The 22,243-nt window shown below is 39.8% G+C and overlaps 1 protein-coding gene across 1 annotated transcript in view; it reads right to left on the bottom strand.

Moving 5' to 3' along the window:
• LOC127657968 (atrial natriuretic peptide receptor 1-like) overlaps positions 1-22,243 on the bottom strand; it is a 61,256-nt gene that overhangs the window by 15,044 nt on the left and 23,969 nt on the right. Inside the window, exons 3-6 of the mRNA XM_052147009.1 lie at positions 16,762-16,949; positions 15,857-15,970; positions 11,763-11,898; positions 3,385-3,479 (exon numbers count right to left, since the gene is read on the bottom strand). Of these exons, the coding sequence (XP_052002969.1) occupies positions 3,385-3,479; positions 11,763-11,898; positions 15,857-15,970; positions 16,762-16,949 (533 nt within the window). The remainder of the gene's footprint in view (positions 1-3,384; positions 3,480-11,762; positions 11,899-15,856; positions 15,971-16,761; positions 16,950-22,243) is intronic.

Here is a 22,243-nt window from a genome sequence, read left to right on the forward strand (position 1 = left end):
CCATGAGCACAAATGGTAGAATTAATTTGCTAGACGAGCAGCTGGCATTTAAATAAATAAATGGGAATGCAAACTGATAGCTTTCTCCAGGTATTACAGACTTCTTTGGTTTGATCAATATTTATTTTCAATGGTGAAATAGATTCTAAATGTGCAAAGAAAATCTGCAGTGATCAATGTCAGGCCTTCTGCAGATCTTAACTGACAAAAGAAAAACTGAAAAAGGAAGTGTAGAGTTAACTGCAGCAGTGGTAGGCAAGAATGTTAAAATTGCCATACTTCAGGAGAAAATGGAAGAGGATGAGCTTCATTCAGATACCAGCTGAGTTCTTTAATATCTATTCAGCATTTATGCACATGCTCACACACATATACATAAAACACGCCGCTGACTGAATAAGTATCCTATAATTAACCTTCAAACAGCTTGGCCTCCAAATTACCAATCAAGTGTCTTTCAGAAAAGAACGTTTGTGTCTGTGTGTGTAAATGTGTATGCACGTTGCTCTGATTTAAAATTTATGCCACCAATATGCCACTTGGTTGTGAGATTCAGGTGTTAAAATATAATTCATGAGCCATTACTAAGACTTAACCGTTTGGATAGTACACACACGCACGCACGCACGCACGCAGCTGTTAAAAAGTGAGATGACATTTCATCCACAAATGTTTAACTGAATGTATAACAGCATTAATATCATTATCAATGAATATAATTACCAGAGGTGGAAAAAAAGTCAATGTCAAGTCCACACAATGATAAAAAACAAACATGTGTTTATGTGAAATAAGACTGTGAAACTTTTGGGAAGGAGGACAGGAAGCAGGTCTTCACCACAAGGTAAGCTTTTTAATTCTCTTTGTTTCTCACAGTATTCTTAACACACACAATACAAATGTCAAACACTGGGTTTGCTTGTCGTCTCTCTCTCGACTGGAGGCTCTGTGTCTGTTTTTATGCCACTCTCCTCGTGCTCACTGGAATTAGAGACAGGTGTTAGGCATAATTTAGCTCAGGTGTAAGCGCCCTTACCGCTTTCCTCTCCCAGACGGGCGCTTGACCACGCCCCCGCTGCCACATACCCCCACCGCCCGACTCAGGTCGGGGCACCATCCGGCCTGTCTACCACTCCCCCCCATTTCTGGAGAGAAAGTCGGCGACAGCCATCTGCACCCCGGTCTGTGGACCACCTTGAATTTAAAGGGCTGGAGTGCCAGGTACCAACGGGTGATCCGGGCGTTAGTATCTTTCATGTGGTGGAGCCACTGGAGTGGGGCGTGATCCGAGCAGAGGGTGAAGGCCCGCCCCAGCAGGTAATACCGGAGGGTGAGGACCGCCCACTTGATGGCCAAACACTCCTTCTCCACGGTGCTGTACTTGGTCTCCCTCAAAGAGAGCTTCCGGCTAATGTACAGCACTGGGCTCCTCCCCTCCACCACCTCGCAGAGTACGGCCCCCAGCCCTCTGTCTGAAGCGTCCATCTGCAAAATAAAAGGAGAGAGAAGTCAGGTGCATGAAGAAGCTGCCCCCCACAAAGTGCGGCTTTAACCTGCATAAACGCCTGTTGACACTGCTCCGACCATTGAACCGGATCTGGAGCCCCCTTTTTAGTGAGGTCAGTCAGCGGGCAGGTGACGTCAGAATAATTAGGCACAAACCTCCTATAATAGCCCGCCAGCCTCAGGAACTGCCTCACCCCCTTTTTGGTCTTAGGTCTAGGGCAAGTCGCAATCGCCGCGGTCTTATCAATTTGGGGACGCACCTGGCCATGACCCAAGTGGAACCCCAGATACCGTACCTCCACACGCCCAATCGCGCACTTCTTAGGGTTTGCTGTGAGCCCTGCCCGCCGCAGCGATCTCAGGACGGCCCTCAGATGCGGCCGCACTTGCGCTGGCGGGCACCCCCACCTGAGGAGGAGAGCGGCTGAATGACGGGGAATGGGAGGGTACATTCTCCCAAGGCCGGGAAGCTGGTCTCTGTAACCCTCCACGCCTGCGCGGGGCAGGAACGGGCCCTGGGGAGAGAACAGAAGGAGAGAACATAGGGGAGGGGGCGAGGGCAGGGGCAGACACAAGGGAAGGGGAGCGAGAGTGAGACGAAGAAGAGGGCTCGTCCGCCCTCGGGATCGCCGCCAAGTGGTCCTCCGCCAGCCGAACAGCTTCCTCCAGCGACGCCGGCGATGGCACAGGACCCACCCCGCCGTCTTCCGAGGCAGCCGTTGAACGAACTGTTCCAGTACCACCTGGTCGATTACTCCCTCGACGTCGCGGTCCCCCGCGAGCAGCCACCTCCGACAGGCGTCCCGGAGCCGTTGGGCGAACGCGAACGGGCGATCGGACATTCCTAGTTTCATGCCCCGGAAGAGCTGGCGATTCTCTTCCGGGCTCCGACCGACCCACTGCAGAATAGACCTCTTCAGGTCGGTGTAGGCCAGGAGGTTCGTCGCCGGCAGTTGCTGCGCCGCAAGTTGAGCTTCCCCGGACAGGAGAGGAATCAGGCGGGCTGCCCACTGTTCGCGGGGCCAGCCCCAGATTTCTGCTGAGCGCTCAAACAAATCGAGGAAGGCCTCAGGATCATCTGCTGCCCCCATCTTCTGTAGCAGGGGGGGGAAGGGGGCAGTGTAGCGCGGGTGTCCGGGGTCGCGGTTGTGGCCGACGCCTCCTCCTGGCTGAGGAGGCTCCGGATGGCGAGCCGGTCCTCTGCCTGAGCCTGCATGATTTCAAAAAACCGGCGATCTTGGTCCTGCCGGAGCTCAAGCAGGGATTGCTGGTGGCCTTGATGCAGCGTCGCGAGGGACTGGAGGACTTCTGCCAGCTGGGAGGACTCTATGGGGCGACCACTTTCCATGCTTCCTTTAAAGTTCCCGGGTTTCGGCACCAGTGTGAAACTTTTCGATGGGAAGGAGGACAGGAAGCAGGTCTTCACCACAAGTAAGCTTTTTAATTCTCTTTGTTTCTCACAGTATTCTTAACACACACAATACAAATGTCAAACACTGGGTTTGCTTGTCGTCTCTGTCTCGACTGGAGGCTCTGTGTCTGTTTTTATGCCGCTCTCCTCGTGCTCAATAGAATTAGAGACAGGTTTTAGGCATAATTTAGCTCAGGTGTAAGCGCCCTTACCGCTTTCCTCTCCCAGACGGGCGCTTGACCACGCCCCCGCTGCCACAAAGACATTTAGTGAAAAACCGACAAGTGTGGAAATTTTCAGTAGTCCTTTCTAGTTAAAAAGGCCCATAAATCGACCAAAATATTTTTCTAGGTGTGAGATTTAGGGTTGGGTATCATTATGTATTAAAAACCACTGTATCTGTGATATGTCCTCACAAATTTAGTGTAAGAAATATGTGTATGTGTGCATTTGTGGATCTCACTAGCCTGAAAGTTGCCGTAGTTGGTTTCAGTCATGTCCCACAGGGCAAAATCGGTCTCTCTGTCTCCATTCTCATCAATTTGCACCGTACCAGTGACCCCTGGAGAAAACATGAGAGAGAGAGTGTTACAGACCTTGCTACATCTAATTCACACTTGAACACCAAAAGCCTGACACAAACATTAGCTTTGATAAAGTGCATTACAGACAAAAGGTTCATGAGCTGCCTGACTGTCACATATAGTTGAGGATTGTGATGAGTTTTGCAGCTAAACTGTATCATTTTATGTGTGTTTACAATACTTTCTCCTATTCCAGCTAAATAGGCAGATTCTACAATAAGTAAGACATTCATAGGTTGATTTCCCTGAAAAGTGTTAACAATGGCTCTGTGGCACTATCAAAAGATTGTTTGAGTATCCCGACCAGCACAACACACCAATGGCATGAGTTTGTGGCTGGACAATCTGTTTTTCCAAACTATGGGAGGAATGTATGGGAAACCAATTTGAAAACAGTCATTATTTTTGCATTTCAATTTGGTGATGCTGACAGTGCAGAAATGACACACTTCAGCTTTAACTCTGTTGTTAGCTAAATAACTTTTGTATAAATCGTAACAATGTACCCCAAATATTTTGATGAAAACCTGCCGAATTGTTCAAACAATAAGTGAATGATAACTGTTAAATGTGATATCTGATAAACTGTGCATCAATCACTATGCCACATTATGACTAAACAACCATAACAATATAATCCTGGATGTGCCATGATTACCATAAACAATGTGTGTATGTGAGTGTTTGATCAAATCTGATTGCTTCTCTTAGAAGCTTCCGGTTGTGCCCAATGGTTCCATCTCCGATGAGGGTCAGGTGCGGGCTGTAATTTCCTGTGGAGGTCACTCACCTCTATAAATTGTCTACAGAGCCAAGCTCAGAGGTAACACACAGTGACATTTAGACTGATATGAAAAGCTTAACCGTTATCAAACTGAAAATGTCAAAGCCATTCTGGAGATCGAGAGAGAGAAAGAGAGAGAGAAAGAGAGAGAGAGAGAGAGAGAAACAGTCCTCCTCACATTATTAGGTAATGAGAATGAGTTTAATACATAGCTATGGATACACGTATGAACAGAGTTAGTAAACCAGGAGCAGTTGTTAGCACTGCCCATGTTGTGCAAATTATATTCATTAATATTCAGAAATAAGGGTGAAGGAGAGAAGAAACCTCTGAACATTGGCACTTAACATCTCTATCTTCCATGCTCTCCAGGGAAATACAGACTCAATTTTAGAGGATATTAAACCGGAAGAAATATCTGTTCATAGATTTTCCATTACAAACAAAGAAAAAAAGTGATTAAAAAAAAACATTTGATAGACAGAGGGAGTGTGTGTATTGTGACATAGCTAAAGAGAAAAAATGCATCATATAATGAAAATAAGAATGAAGGTTAATGTTAGTCTGAATCATTTGCTGAGCTGAAAACAGGTAATTTATTATAGTGATGATTACCTCAGCAGGTAGCACAGAAAACTACTCGAGTATCACATACCAGCTTTAAAAACAACATGCATGGCAGAATGATGCTGAAAGCAGTAAAAAAACAAACATATTTGAACAGTTGCATAAGACAAATACATCTTTCATAATGGCTATGGTGTATTTTAATATCATAATGGGTATGATGTAAGTGTGCTTAGCACTAAGATTTCTAAAAGGTAAGAAAAAGTCCTCTATTGAAAAAAGTACAAGATTAATTTTAAAAGAGAGAATGAAAACAGATTAGTCAGTTCTATCAATTCAGTTAATCGAAAGTAACAGAACAATTAAGATGAAACAGCATGAAACAGGGACACTGCAGAGACATCATGAATCACTGTATTTCATTCAAACGCCATTATCTCTCTTGGTAACTCTTTTCCCCTCTCTCAGTCTCTTTCAAAAATATTATGTTTTCACTTCTACGGTCACAATATTGAGTAAAGACATTAAGGATATATTTTGATAAAACACTTAAATCAAATCTTATATAACTGTACTATGATACAATATTCTATACTAGTACATTATATTAAAGAGGTGTCATCTTGTGTCAAAGTTGTTTGAAATGATGGGCAGTGGACAGATTGTACCCATTGCACACTGTATTAAATCAGTCCTTTATAGACACATCTGTGCAGACCAGTAAGGTATAATTGATCATTAAATTGAAATGGATTACATTAGCTTTATAAAAGGATGATTGTATAAGTAAAACATGAATTGGGACTCCTTCCCCTTTCAAAGGATATACAGGCATATGCAAAAGTTTAGGCACCCCTGACAATTTCCATGATTTTCATTTATAAATAATTGGGTGTTTGGATCAGCAATTTCATTTTGATCTATCAAATAACTGAAGGACACAGTAATAGTTCAGTAGTGAAATGAGGTTCATTGGATGAACAGAAAATGTGCAATATGCATCAAAACAAAATTAGACAGGTGCATAAATTTGGGCACCCCAACAGAAATATCACATCAATATTTAGTTGAGCCTCCTTTAGCAGAAATAACAGCCTCTAGACACTTCCTATAGCCATGAGTGTCGGTGAAGGTATTTTGGACCATTCATCCTTGCAAAACTTCTCCAGTTCAGTTAGGTTTGATGGTTGCAGAGCATGGACAGCCCGCTTCAAATCACCCCACAGATTTTCAATGATATTCAGGTCTGGGGAATGGGATAGCCATTCCAGAACATTGTACTTGTTCCTCTGCATACATGCCAGAGTAGATTTTGAGCAGTGTTTTGGGTCGTTGTCTTGATGAAATATCCAGCTCCGGCGTAACTTCAACTTTGTGACCGATTCCTCTACATTATTCTCAAGAATCTGCTGATATTGGGTGGAATCCATGCAACCCTCAACTTTAACAAGTTTCCCAGTACCGGCACTGGCCACACAGCCCCACAGCATGATGGAACCTCCACCAAATTTTACTGTGGGTAGCAAGTGTTTGTCTTGGAACACGGTGTTCTTTTGCCGCCATGCATAACGCCCCTTGTTATGACCAAATAACTCCATCTTTGTTTCATCAGTCCACAGCACCTTCTTCCAAAATGAAGCTGGCTTGTCCAAATGTGCGTTTGCATACCTCAAGCGACTGCTTTTGGCATGTGTGCAGAAAAGGCTTCTTCCAGATCACTCTCCCGTACAGCTTCTACTTGTGCAAAGTGCGCTAAATTGTTGAACGATGCACAGTGACACCATCTGCAGCAAGATGATGTAGGTCTTTGGAGGTGGTCTGTGGGCTGTTTTTGACTAGATTATTCTCACCATCCTTCACCTTTGCCTCTCCGATATTGAACTTGGCCTGCCACTTCTGGCCTTAACAAGAACTGTGCCTGTGGTCTTCCATTTAGACAATTCCCCTAAACCATAATGTTAAACAATCTTTGTTTTCAGGTCATTTGAGAGTTGTTTTGAGGCCCCCATGTTGCCACTCTTCAGAGGAGAGTGAACGAGAACGAGAACAACAACTTGCAATTGGCAACCTTAAATATCTTTTCACATGATTGGATACACCTGTCTATGAAGTTCAAGGCTTAATGAGCTCACCAAACCAATTGTTTGTTCCAATTAATCAGTGCTAGGTAGTTACAGGTATTCAAATCAACAAAATGACAAGGGTGCCCAAATTTATGCACCTGTCTAATTTCATTTTGATGCATATTGCACATTTTCTGTTAATCCAATGAACCTCATTTCACTACCGAAATATTACTGTGTCCTTCAGTTATTTGATAGAACAAAATGAAATTGCTGATCCAAACACCCAATTATTTATAAATGAAAATCATGGAAATTGTCAGGGGTGCCTAAACTTTTGCATACGCCTGTAACTCTGAAAGCATCCTGAGTAGTTAATAAAATAAAAAAAAGGGGAGCAATAGTTTTTAACGGATGTATAAATGCCCTTCTCCATTTTTACAGCAATCTGCACCTAAAGACTTTCTGATAGATATGAATGTCATTCGCACTTAAACATGCTTGGAGATTGACATCAGTTTTCTTATTTTTTCATAGATGACTGAACAGCTCTTTGAGAACCTGGCTGATTAGTTCTCAATAGCACGAGATATTTTGCCCAAATTCTGTCACAACAAATCAACTTCATTGTAAGCAAAATACAATTTAAAATAGTTGAATAATAACAGTAAAAAGTTCACATATATACATATACATACACACACACACATTCATATATATATTTTATGTGTGTGAGTGATTAGTGATTTCCGTTTAGAAAATTAAATAGCTGATAAGGTCCACTGTAACATTACCAGAATGTATGAACTCTAGAATGAAACTGAAATTACAGTTTTGTACTGCAGTTCCAGACTTGCAATTTTTTTATATCCTGATATTCTCTGATGATGACACAAAAGGTTCCCTCAGATCAAAGTATTACAAATATAAGCAATTGCAAATACAAAGATTTAAGTAATAAAAAAGGACACTGAAGTGTGTTATTTCTGTGCCACTGGGGTCACCAAAAGTAATTGCAAAAAATAAACAATATTTTCAAAAAATGTGCTCACTGTCAGGATCCTGACATTTAAGTTTTTTGTTTTGGGATTCTTTCACCTATTTTTCTGTGTTGTCTCAGTGTTGCGTTACTTGTGTCGGGATCCTGCCACTTCCGTTGGACTGGTTTATAGTTTTGTCGCTGGATCCTGACACTAGTGTTGTGTGAGTGCACTTGGCTTTGTGTTTTAAACCCGTCCCCACATTTGCCTCATTATCTGTTAATCAGTTTCACCTGCTTCTCCTCGTTTCCCTCCTTATTTCCTTCCCTTTATATTCCCCTTGTGTTTTCTTGTCTGTGTTGGATCATTGTTGTTTTTGCTGCTTCCTGTTAGTTTAGTACTGTTTTCTCTGCCAGATTCTGGTCCAGTACTCCCTGTTTAGTTTTTCCCTGGTTTTGTTATTAATTCTAGTTTGTTTACGTTTGTTGTTTTGCCCTACCATGGGTCTTTTGTTTTTCCAGACCTGTTGGCTGTAGTATGGGCTTCCGTTTTTTTCCGTCTGTGCCCAGTTTTGTAGTTTTTTGTTGTTGTTGTTAATAAAGTATTTTTATTAATGTGAAGTCTGTGATTGGAATCTTATGTAGCCAAGACCTGACATTTACAAACACCCATCTGCAGAAATATCTAACACCATTGTTTGAGACATTGTTACTACTGTATGTCGGGCTGGTCTGGCTGCTCAATCACAAAGAGTTATGTTCAAATAGCACCAGAAAGCACATTCTTTACACTATTTTGTGTACATCAACCTATAAATAACTAATGCGTATTAAATGGCTCTGCATTTTAACCTGGTACAGGGGTATTTTCACATTAAAAAATGCACACAGATTAAATTCACATTTTTAAATAAGAGCAAATTCTCTCATAATCTACTCACCCTCATGCCATCTCAGATGTGTATGATTTTCTTTCTTCTGCTGAACACAATGATGATTTTTAGAAATCTTCTAGCACTGTAGGTCCATACAATACAAGTGAAAGATGGTCAGAACCTTGAATGTTCAAAAATTAAAAAGGCACAAACAAGCAATTAATAAGACTCCATCGGTTCAATTCACATCTTCTGAAATTATATGATTGAAACAGATCAATATGTAAGTCCTTTTAAATATAACTCTCCACCTGTCAGTATAAGCACAAAGAATGCAAATAAAAAACAAAAGAAGAATGTGTACATGAAAGTGGGGATTTATGGTAAAAAGGACCTAAATATTGATCTGTTTCTCACCTATACTCATCACTACAGAAGATATGGATTTAAACACTGGGGTCCTATGGATTACTTTATGCTGACTTTGTGATTTTTAGAGATTCAAATTTCTGGCCACCATTAACTTGTATTGTATGGACCTACAGAGCGGAGATTCTTCTGAAAATGTCTGTGTTCCCCAGAATAAGAATGCCATGCACATGTAGGGTGGCATGAGGATGAGTCATTTTTGGGTGAAATATTCCTTTAATAATGAGCCTGGACCTGACTCATGGTCAGATCACTGGCTCGGAGGAAGTATCTTGAAACACACCTCGTTCTGTGTGTGGGTGAACCAACTGTATTTAACCTCCTTTTACTTGAAGCAGATCCCATGGCAACAGAATACCTGCTGATTTCAGAATAAAGTGAGGGAAGTAAAATACAGTAAACTGTGATAAAATAAAGGAAAGTAGTGCGAGGATGTGTGAGTGAATAGATGTCAATTAGTGAAATGTGAAATAGTGAAAAGGATGTGGATTGATGGATGATAATTAGTGAAATTCTCTGAAATGTTTCTAAATGGCATTGTAGCTGTAGTTCTGTTTATCATTATTTGAAGACACTACAACTAAATCAGAACCAATTTAGATCATTCTGTGCTTTCAAAAAGACAACATTTTCCTTAAAGGGAGAGTACACCCAAAAATGACATTTCTGTCATCATTTGTTCAACCTTGTGTCATGAGTGTTTTCTTTGTTCACGGAATACTAAATGTATTCTTCAGCTAATAAACTTTTGTCAAAGCTATTTGACAAGATGGATGTGCATTCTTCACATGATCTGTGTTGCTGCATGTTGATGTCAGGTTGCCACTTCGGATCACAGAGATGGATATTAATACCAGGTGTAACAGGGCCTACATGAACGATGAAAACTATTGTGAAAAATGTACCTTGGGATTCCATGACACCATCAGCATTCACAGGGAAGGAGCTCAAGACGAACACAGAGATTAAAAGAAAAGAGGTGGAAAATGGGATAACTGGAAGGACAGATTGGACAGATGCAGTAAAAGAGAGAGAGAGAGACAGACAGACAGACAGACATATATAGAGACAGAGTTGAAAGAGAGAGAGTTGAGAGAAAGACAGTTTCTGGAGGAGGAAAAACTACCAATGGCCATAAGAACAATGAATATGGGAATAAATAACTGAATGTATGAAGACATTAATCTGGGGAAGGTTAATCTGATGGTAAAGCTAAATCAATTAATCTGATGGATAAGAAAAAATGGTGATAAAGAAGACATTGGGTAAAAGAGTGGCAGAGGACCAAGAGGAGCATATTGTTCCTAATGCTCACTGAAAAGGCTCTGCTCATACAAACATATACTCTACATGACCTATACTGAACAATGACACACACTGTAAATGCAACACAGACCTGTAGAATGACAACTGACATGTACTGAACAGACTATACACTCTAACTCATACAAGGGTACACATTCAAATACTGTAAGGGCTGGATACACACAATACAGTAAGAGGTCACACATACAGAATACATTATATTTTTACAAAGGCACACAGCACAACACTTGATCAATGGTAGAGCTTGCCTTTTCTGTATGTGTGTTATATGTTACGCATTACATATTCAGAGCAAATAATTAGTACATTTGTCTGAGCAGCCCATAAAGCCCAACACAGCAACATAGGTTTGACCAATAGTGTGAGTTTGAGGCAGTTAACGATTCCAATTAAAACCAAACTAAATCTAGTACAGACAGAAGGCAGTTTATCTTTTTTCTTCATGATTAATGCAACTGAGATGACAAATAATGATGTTTCTTTGTTTAAGAGCTCTGGACTTAATGAGACACACATTCAAAACTCCACACACACACACACACACACACACACACACACACACACACACACACACACACACACACACACACACATACAAACACACAAAATACAACATAACCAGGGGAGAAGATAAAAGCAATCCGTTTATGATATATATAAAAATTTAATTTTTCCAAACTTAGCCAGCAGAATCCCTCAATTTCCTGAGAGTTGATAAGAGACATTAAAATAACAATTTTCTCAGTAATCCCTATTGAGGATCCCTCCCTAGTCTAGAGAGACATATGTGGAGTGTGACCTCTATAGAAGAAAGGAGGAAAGTAAAGAGATGCTATTATTCATTCTTTGGTGGTCATTAATCGAGACCCACATAGCTCTTGAGCCTCTTAGACATTACAAAAATGAATGCGCATTACATGTCATTAGTGCTGGACAGAGACATGGTTCTGCCACTGAACCATGCCAGTATAGAATTACCATCAGGGTGGGGTTGCTTCTTGCTTAGCTATGAAGTATTAAAGACTAAAATAAATACTATTGATATACTCTACTAATACTTTATGCACTTTTGTTTTGTTGGATTGGAAATAAGACTGATGTTAGTGGCAGTACCATAACAAGTTTAGCTTCTGAGACAACTCCTAGGTCATGTTTTAAATGAGTTTGAGGTTTCAGTGGGGCTAGAGTTAGGGGTTAGGGTAAGGAGTTGTGGAGTTTCAGTGGGGTTGTGTGCTTACCATAATAAGTTCGGTTCCACATTCTTTTAGTGACAGACTCTCCTGAGGGTCGTCCTTGTCCTTCTGAAAGACTTTCATTCAGAGCATGGCAGTACAACATCAGACCATCATAGAAACCACCTGAGATGATGTTCATCTGAAATAAATGTAGAAAGATAATGGACCGAATTATTCCAAAAATTCATAATCATCAACATTAGGCTACTCACACATGGCAAACCAGTTTATTTCTGATTGGTCAAAGGCAGCATTCTGCAGTGAAACATTTCTGTAAAATGTCCCCAAAACTGCAGATATAACTTTTGTCAATGGCAACAAATCTCCCACACTATGCTAGTTTCATGACTCCAGTAGCACTTCTTTCTTGTTTTATAATACAATTATTTCATTATCTCATGTTCATATAATTACTTTATTGAAAAATAGCCAAGTAATAAGCAGGATACTGTTCAGTCAGTTGGTTATAAATGGCAAAATAAACCCTGATAGGGTGATCACGTTTGCATCATAATGAAGAGGATTATTTTGTGACGATGACTGGTTGACAGACTACCCCAATTCCCAAAAAGTCGTGACAGTATGGAAAATGTTAATAAAAACAAAAAATTGTGATTTGTAAATTCTATTAATCCTATGCTATACTGAAAGCACTACAACAGCACATCAAATTAAAATCAGATGATTGCAACACACCAACAAAGTTGGGACAGTTGAGTGTTTACAACTGTGTAACAATCTTTTTTTATTTTATCTAATAACACTTAAGTGTTTTGGGCACTGAAGACACACATTTGTTAAGTTTAGCAAGCAGAAAGCCCCATTCATCCATTATGCAGGTCTTCATTTGCACACCTGTATGGGTCCTTCATTGCCATTTTTTTAGCTTAATAATGCGCCACATATTTTCATTTGGAGACAGGAAAGGATTGCAAGCAGGCCAATCTAGCACCTGGACTATCTGATTACACAGCCATGCACCTGTAATCTATGCAGTATGTGGTTTGGGGTTGTCCTGCTGGAAAACCCCTTCTGAATGCAGTTCTGATGCACTGTATCCACAGATGCAAGTTAAGGCTTTACTACGCAAAGCAGAAGCCATACATTAACATGGTCAAACAGACCATTTCTCTGAGCTCAGTCTTGTCTGAAATGGAAAGTAGGACAATGGAATCGTTTTGTGATCCGAAGAGTCCACATTTCAAATAGCTTTTGGAAAAAACAGCAGCTGTGTTCTCCGGGCCAAAGAGGACAAAGATGATCCAAGCTGTTATCAGCGTTAGGTCCAAAATCAGTGTCTGTCATGGTATGGGGGTGTGTCAGTGCCCTTGGAATGGGTAACTTGCACATCTGTGAGTTAATCATTAATGTAAAAAGATATGTTCACATTTTGGAGCAACATATCCTTCCATCCAGACACCATCTTTTCCAGGGACATCCCTGCATTTTCCAGCAGGACAACTTCATACCACATACTGCATAGATTACAGGTGCATGGCTGTGTAAGCAGAGAGTGCGGGTGCTAGATTGTCTGCAGTCCTGACCTGTCTCCAATTGAGAATGTGTGGTGCATTATGAAGCGCACAATATGGCAACATATGCCCTGTACACTTGTGCAGTTGAAGAAGTGCATAATGGATGAATGGGAAAAAAGTCTGCTGGTTAAACTTAACAATCTTGTGTCTTTAGTGCCCAAAAGCTTAATAAGTGTTATTAGAAGAAATGGTGATGTTTCACAGTGGTAAACACTCGACTGTCCCAACTTTTTCGAGCGGGTTGCAATCATCTGATTTAAAATGAGAGTACATATAAAAAATAAATAAAATCACAAGGTAAAACATCAAATAATGTGTTGTAGTGCTTTCAATATAGCACAGGGTGAATATAATTTACAAATCACTACTTTTTGTTTTAATTAGCATTTTCCATACTGTTCCAACTTTTTCAGAATTGGGGTTGTAAGTTAGGGACTGTATGTGTCCCTTTTTTTTCACTGTAAACATAATTTCCTTTGTGACATGATTGCCAGCATTACCAATCAGTGTTCAGCATCCACAGGTGCTGATGGACTTGTTAGATGTATTTCTCAACACAGACTCTTCTTTGAACATGTTATTGTTCTGCTTTTTCATGTGATCCATCTTTCATAAAATGAAGGCAAAAAGTAAAAAAATTGTTTCCTTTCATAAATCTGAAAACCTGCGACACTCAAGCCCCCTGTCACTCACTAAATATGAACAGGGACTCAGGAAAACACTTGAGACTGGTAAGACAGAGACAATCTCAGACTGATCAGACTTCAGCCTGACAATTTAAATCAACACTGAGGGGAAAATCTACATGCCTCTGACAAAATAACACAATCAAACGTTCTCATACTGCATGTTCATCTGGGAGAGAATTGTGATAATTCCTACCCCGTTGTTAATCACAGCCATTTAGCATGAGAATAAACAGGTTGACATTCTTTTTTTCAAACTTCAAGAGCTCTGAACTAAGGTACTCTTACATTACAAATGGCAAGAGCTATGACACAACTTTCAGCAAAACTCTTGGAGATGGTTTCATGATAGCGTATTAAATGTCTCACTAAAGTGCAAATCTAAATTATAAGGAACGTTTCTTTTGGAAATAGTCTTTGCCCACAAATTAGCCAGTTCATTAATGAATAGGAAGTGGATGAGAATTCCGGATCTTTCAAGCTATGCAGTGAAAATCAGTTATATCGAAGGGGCGCTCTTTTATTCAACTTCTACAACATCTTACACCAGCCTAAAACAGTATGTTGGTTTTAGCTGATTTAAGCTGGTCAAGATAGTCTCCCAGCCTGATCAAAGTGGTGCTCAACTGGTTTAACAGATCTCCCATCCCGACCAGCTGATAAGTGCCCAAAACCACTCTAAAACTAGCAAACAGACCAGCATTACCAGGCTAGGAGACCAGCTAAGACCAGCAAACTAACTTAGGCTGGTTTAAAAAGCATTTTCAAATAAATTTTGAAGCATTAACAAATGTAAATCCATGAGGAATAAGTAAACACTGGTGCATTCTAGTTTAAACTGGCTGACAAGTTGTGTTAGTCATCTTTGTTGAAAAGACCAGCAATTCTGGTCACTTTAGCATATGTTGTGTTTTGGATGCTGGTGTGCTGGTGTTCAACAAGAATTCTTAACCAGCAAGACTTCTTTGGTCAACCAGCTATACTAGAAAGATCATGCTGGTTGATCAGTATTTGTTGTCCACCAGCTACTAGACCTGCTTAACCAGCACTAGCTAGCATAAACCAGACTAAAACAGCATGGAAAAGTGGTCTAAATGGTCTTTTCAGTAGGGCTGTCACTTTGTAACCTGTGACTACAGAGCTTGTAGTCATACATAAGTAGATCTATTTAGTTTAATCAGGTCCAGTGTGTGTGTGTGTGTGTGTGTGGCAATGTGAAATAAAAATGGCATTGGCTCATCAGGGTTGCTGAGGTTTCCTGAATTGAACTAAATTACTTAAATACTGTTAATAATGTGTGCCCTGCTCTAATAAAGAATACAGAAGCAGCACATAGATTAACAAACAAAGAAATCACACACATGTGCTCCACTGGGGTGTCTTGATGGACTCTGTGCAGCTGACAGCCACTGAACTGAATTGGTAAACATCACATTAATTTCTTATGCTGTGCCTCACATACACAGAAATATACATAACTGTTTTCAACCTTTACCAACGTAGCATGATTGAAGAGAGAGTGAATGGGAAAGAGGGAGCATAAAAGTACTCTAGCAGCCTGTTTGCATCTATTATAGAGAGAACAGGTAACTATGACAGAAGAGGCTGTAAACACATGCAACGTACTTTGGCAGAAAAACATTAATTAATTAATTCTGAGCAGGTGAGTCTCTTCAGGCACATAATGAGTGAATGCAAATTTTCAAACAAAAACAAACAGTAATTGCAAGAGAAGATGGAGAAGATGGAGAGCACAGTGGAAACTTGGCAGAAAGTCACACTAAAAAACCGAAAACGTCATTTCACAATAGCATATGTAGAAGAGAGAGCAGTTCAAGATGTAGACACACACACATTGAGCAATAATCTGTCTTACCAAAGAATCCTCCACTGTGAAGTTGAACATTCTTTTGGCATCTGATTTCAGATTAGTGATGAATTCTTTGTACTCTTGATTCTGGGGCTCTAGGTAGGTCAAAATCTTCACACTCTAAGAAGCAAAATATACAATTACCATCACACAAAATATTTAGAGGGTTATGTCTGAAACAGAGGCCTTAGCAAATTGCAATCAGATGAGCTGCAGAATCTGCAAAAAAAACCAAAACATAACAAATAAATAAAAAAGAACCTGTCAAACAATTATATAACAGGTTCTTTTTTTATTTTCCCTTACTGTTTTCCTTACACAAGTTCTCTCATAATTCACAAATTAAATAGAAACAGATTATTTCTGTTAGGAAAATAAGGATTACAAACATAAAGAATACATTTATTAAACTATGGGTACTTTTGGCTTTGCCATATTTATGTACAAAATTTAAATATAAATAGAATATAAATATATTACAGTGTTGACGTTCAAGACATATTCTCATGCCCTGCACAGAAACTCTGGTGACTGGTGACCGCAGTCCACATCCTCAATATGAATATGGCTATAATATTATTCTGAGCACCCTTAAACATAACAGTTATTTTTTTCCAGTATAGAGAGTTTAAATAAAATTTGCTAGAACACATTTTATTTAAACTCAAACACACACAAACAAGAAATATAAGCAAGAATGTAGGGAGTGTGTGAGTCTGTGTGCATTGGGGAGAGTCTTTGTGTATTTTTAAGGCTCAAGCTTTTGAAAAGGACAGCTGATAACATAGGCTACCATTATCCTGATTAACAGGGATGTCTCTGTTTATATCTATCTGTCTGTCTGTCTTGCACTCTATCTATCATAATTTCCCGGTCACACTCTCTCTCTCATGTTGCAGTCCTTTAATCACCTGGAAGGCCTCCTTCGCAAGGGCATCATCTGGGTCCCCTCTGGCCCATGGCCTAGAAGACTGGGACTGCAAACTACGTCCAAAGATGTCAATGTAGAAGAATACAAACTCCTCCTGAGGGAGACCTGCCCTGCGGAAGTGCACCATCAACTGACGAAAAACATCCGGAGAGCAACACACGAACACCACTGCAACGAGAATGAGGAGAAAAAGAAAGACATTTTCAGATGTGATTAGGATATGAAATTAACCTTTTCCACATCTGACAATGGCAAGTGAACATTTTCTAACCAAAAACATTTCTAAAACTGCTTTTAGCATGATCTTTTATTAATACAATTATTAATTTGTCCAATTTATGATTATTTGTTTATTATTAAATTATAATTACAAACCCATTACCATGATTCATTTATGATAATTTATTATTAAGCTGTTTTTTTCCCCTTTTGTGACAAATAGTGTGTCACTTGCAAAATCATATACGAGATGAGTCGGTCTCTGTCTCACAGTGAAACAGCACCTGCCACTAAAGAATGAAAGCGCATGACTTTGTCCCACATACTCATTTTTATTCTCGTTTGGTGCTTGCTGACTGTTAATTTTGACCATCAGTACAAAATCTTGGAATCAGTTTTAATAAATAACAGACATTGGAACATAAAAAGAGCCTTATTTGAAGGAAAAACCCTGGTATTTTTATTTTTTTTGCTGCCTCAGATTCGGAAAATCAAAAAGGGATGAGATGTAATTTAGCCTAGGGTTTCCTCATAAATCCTCCCCCCACATACACAAACACATTTTATTTGGAGCAGTGAAGATATCTATAGTATTTGCTTTCTAAGAGTCCGCAGCCCAAATATAGCTTATTTTGTACTCCCATTAGTTACTTTACCATTACTGACTTAGTGATCAATACCATGATGAGATTATCTCAGCATAAAGGGTCAATAATGAAGCACATTTAGACAGGAATTAGCAGTTAGGCATGTGTGTGTGCACATGCTGTTCATGTGTGTGTGTGTCTATATTGGTGCATTAATGCATTTCTGGCACTGAACCTGTCTGCACTCTGTTCTATGGTTATTGAGTCATACTTTTCAATCCATCGTAAGTGGTTTCTTGTGAATTGTTTGAATTTAAGTAGCAGAAACATTCTCTATTTCCATAATTCATTTGTTATTGAATACAGCTAAACAGTTTGTTTAATAAGGAACAGATTTCATGTGAGAAGGATGTAGAACTTGTCTTGATTTTTGATAATAAAAAATAGACGGGCAAGAGAAGGAACCACAAGGAACCACAAATTTGGGTTGGAAAGAGATCTGGACAAGAAAACAAAATGCTTCATTAGCTCTGATCAAATCAGTGATGTTATCACACAGAGAGAGAAAGAGAGAGAGAGAGAGAGAGAGAGAGAGAGAGAGAGAGAGAGAGAGAGAGAGAGAGAGAGAGAGAGAGAGAGAGAGAGAGAGAGAGGGATAGAAAGTGATAGAATTTGACTCCAGTCCAGACAGTCATTTGCAGGGGGGATAATTACAGGAGAGCTACTCTAACAAGGACTTGTGTGTGTGTGTGAGTGTGCACTGCTCAGTGACACACAACGTACGAGATGGATTTATGTGTTTTAGGTTTATTAAAAAATTGAACAACTATCTTGCAAAAATAATGAGGAATAGGAGTCAAGGATAATGGAAAATATGGACATAATACCCTGAGGACAAAAAAGTCAGTATCAAGTGAGAAGGTCAGACCAGGTGACAGGATATACGTAGAGACAGTCTTCATTCGAGCTATACTCTCTGTGTATTGACAGATCAGGGTAGTGAGGGAGTCAGTGAGTTTGGGATCTGATATGACAGCTGTGGTCTTAACTACCTGTCAACAATTTTAAAGCTTTTTCCCCAACAGGTATAAAAACATATCTATCAACCAGCTAATGCAGTACACACAAAGTCTTGCTTAAGGCAACACAAACACATCAAGACTTGTTCAATAAACCTACAGCAAACTGTAAAGTTTGTAACATAGTAAAAGTGAGTAAAATGGAAGGAATGCATTTCTTCACACAGCTTAAAACTAGAGATGCACTGATGTATCTGCAAAACATCGGTATCCGCTGATAAAAGCAATTATCTGCTCTATCAGACATCGGCCGATGTTTGTTTAAAACATAGGGTGTCTCAATTAGCTGCCTAGTTCATTAGTCAGAGCATTGATCAGGGAGTCTGCCATTTTCTAAGGCTGTCTCAATCACAAAACCATTCCTGTGCACTGAAACATTCGCTCCCTAAAATTTCCTAGAATGCTAGGTTGGGTGAGCTAATGTTGAAATTAAATGTTATTTTATGCATTTTTCACAAGATGAGAAAAAGAGCAGATTTGTTACTGTTTAATGTTCTGTTATATTGGTAGAAAAGAGAGTCTGTTATGCTGGAGTTTTGAGGGTTACCATCATGGTGAAGATTGCCACTTGTGATTAGGTTAAGGATGGACTCTAACATTCAAGTGATGTTCGATTTGAGTGCTGCTTACCTTCATGAGCAGTTGCTATCAAAAGTGCAATAGTTTCACTGTCCTAACACTTGCTCACCTGGTAATTCTAATGATTAATAAAATGTATTCAGTTGGGCCAACATAAGACAATTTTATTAAACATTATCTAAAATATTCAACCTAATTTAACTTCATTATGTTGGCTTAATGAAACTGACTTAATCTGAATAAACTAAATTATTTTGCTTGTAAAAACATTCTTAATTGCAATTAAGAAAGGGTAATGGCTTAATTTTTGAGTGTAAATGAAGGTTAAAAATACACTTCTTTTATTTATGTAATTGATCTTTCATAGTAATGTTTAAATTAGCTTGTAATCATGTCACAGGTGATTGAATCATAAGTGGTCCAATGTTTGGTGCATGAACACCCTTGCCAGTGCACATACAGTGCATCCGGAAAATATTCACAGCGCTTCACTTTTTCCACATTTTGTTATGTTACAGCCTTATTCCAAAATTGATTAAATTCATTATTTTACTAAAAATTCTACAAACAATACCCCATAATGACAATGTGAAAGAAGTTTGTTTGAAATCTTTGAAAATGTATTAAAAATAAAAAACGAAAGAAATTACATGTACATAAGTAGTCACAGCCTTTGCTCAATACTTTGTTGAAGCACCTTTGGCATCAATTACAGCCTCAAGTATTTTTGTGTATGATGCTACAAGCTTGGCACACCTATTTTTGGGCAGTTTCTCCCATTCTTCTTTGCAGGACCTCTCAAGCTCCATCAGGTTGGATGGGGAGCGTCAGTGCACAGCCATTTTCAGATCTCTCCTGAGAGGTTCAATCGGTTTCAAGTCTGGGCTCTGGCTGGGCCACTCAAAGACATTCACAGAGTTGTCCCGTAGCCACTCCTGTGTGCTTAGGGTCGTTGTCCAGTTGGAAGATGAACCTTCACCCCAGTCAATCAAGAATGTCTCTGTACATTGCTGCATTCATCTTTCCCTCAATCCTGACTAGTCTCACAGTTCCTGCCGCTGAAAAACATCCCCACAGCATGATGCTGCCACCACCATGCTTCACTGTAGGGATTGTATTGGCCAGGTGATGAGCGGCACCTGGTTTCCTCTAGACATGACGTTTGCCATTCAGGCTAAAGAGTTCAATATTTGATTTATCAGACCAGAGAATTTTGTTTCTCATGGTCTGAGAGTCCTTCAGGTGCATTTTGGCAAACTCCAGGTGGGCTGTTTACTGAGGAGTGGCTTCCGTCTGGCCACTCTACCATACAGGCCTTATTGGTGGAGTGCTACAGAGATGGTTGTTCTTCTGGAAGGTTCTCCTCTCTCCACAGAGAAACGCTGGAGCTCTGTTAGAGTGACCATCGGGCTCTTGGTCACCTCCCTGACTAAGGCCCTTCTCCCCTGATTGTTCAATTTGGCTGGACAGTCAGCTCTAGGAAGTGTCCTGGTGGTTCCAATCTTCTTGCATTTACAGATGATGGAGGCCACTGTGCTCATTGGTACCTTCAATGCTGCAGAAATATTTCTGTACCCTTCCCCAGATCTGTGCCTCGATACAATCCTGTCTCGGAGGTCTACAGACAATCCCTTGGACTTCATGGCTTGGTTTGTGCTCTGACATGTACTGTTAACTGTGGGACCTCATATAGACAGGTGTGTGCCTTTCCAAATCATGTCCAATCAACTGAATTTACCACAAGTGGACTCCAATCATGTTGTAGAAACATCTCAAGGATGATCAGTGGAAACAAGATGCACCTGAGCTCAAGTTTGAGTGTCATGGCAAAGGCTGTGAATACTTATGTACATGTGATTTATTTTGTTTTTAATAAATTCACAAAGATTTCAAACAAACTTCTTTCACGTTGTCATTATGGGGTATTGTTTGTAGAATTCTGAGGATAATACTGAATTTAATCCATTTTGGAATAAGGCTCAAACATAACAAAATGTGGAAAAAGTGAAGCGCTGTGAATACTTTCCGGATGCACTGTATTTGTGTTTACTATATACTGATTCACGACATAGGAAGTTATTGAGCTAATTTTTAAACACCCATAGAGAACAAAGTTATTAATGACATTTCTATTAAATTTTGCAATTAATTATCAATGGAATGAAAAAGGTAGTATAAAACTAACCAAACTATATCTGCAGATTTTGTTCTAAATAATCGGAAATTAGTATCCGCACACAATTTTTGTAAATGTGCATTTCTTCCTATTACCGTTTTATCTGTCATAAGCAAATGTTACCTTCTCACCCTGTGTCAGAGTCAAACAAACTTGTGGGCAGAGTATAAATCTGTGAAACTTTCTCCTTCAGACCGTAAAGCACGTACAGGGCAGTCTGCAGGCTACAGCACTAACACCTTAATGTGTAGCAAAATGGGTAATACAGGTCTAGGGAACTGTGAGTCAGAGGTTCTGTTCTCTGGTGCACTCAGGAGAATAGACCTTGTGTCTGGAGTCAATTCTGACTAATGCAGAACAAGCCCACATACCTGTTGCCATGACACAAAGAAGTTGACTATCACTCTGACAGGAGTGAGGCACAGCATAGAAAGAAAGAGGTTGTAAAAAGATGTCAGTTTAAACAGGACATTTCGGATATTCCCATTCATGAAGGTTCAGGACCCAAAACAGAGCACAGACTTCATTTTAGCTATGATTATAAAGGCATGTCCATAGGATAAATGCAATTCTGTTTTTGAAGAAGCATGTCAGGTGAAATAAACAACCTCTCAGAGATAAAACAGCCCATTACACACTCAAATGCACATCATTATCAGATAAAACCCTGAAAAGGAGCTGTTGGCTGATATCCAGCCAATCTAAAGGAAGGAAACATTTCAAAGTTGTTAAGCATTAACCAGCACTGAGCAATGAGTGCAGTAGAGGCAATTCACTTTTCACAGATATTTAACAACCCCCCAAAAAACTCCCTGGACAGGA

The sequence above is a fragment of the Xyrauchen texanus genome, chromosome 17 (assembly GCF_025860055.1).
Source record: "Xyrauchen texanus isolate HMW12.3.18 chromosome 17, RBS_HiC_50CHRs, whole genome shotgun sequence".
Classification (NCBI taxonomy): domain Eukaryota; kingdom Metazoa; phylum Chordata; class Actinopteri; order Cypriniformes; family Catostomidae; genus Xyrauchen; species Xyrauchen texanus.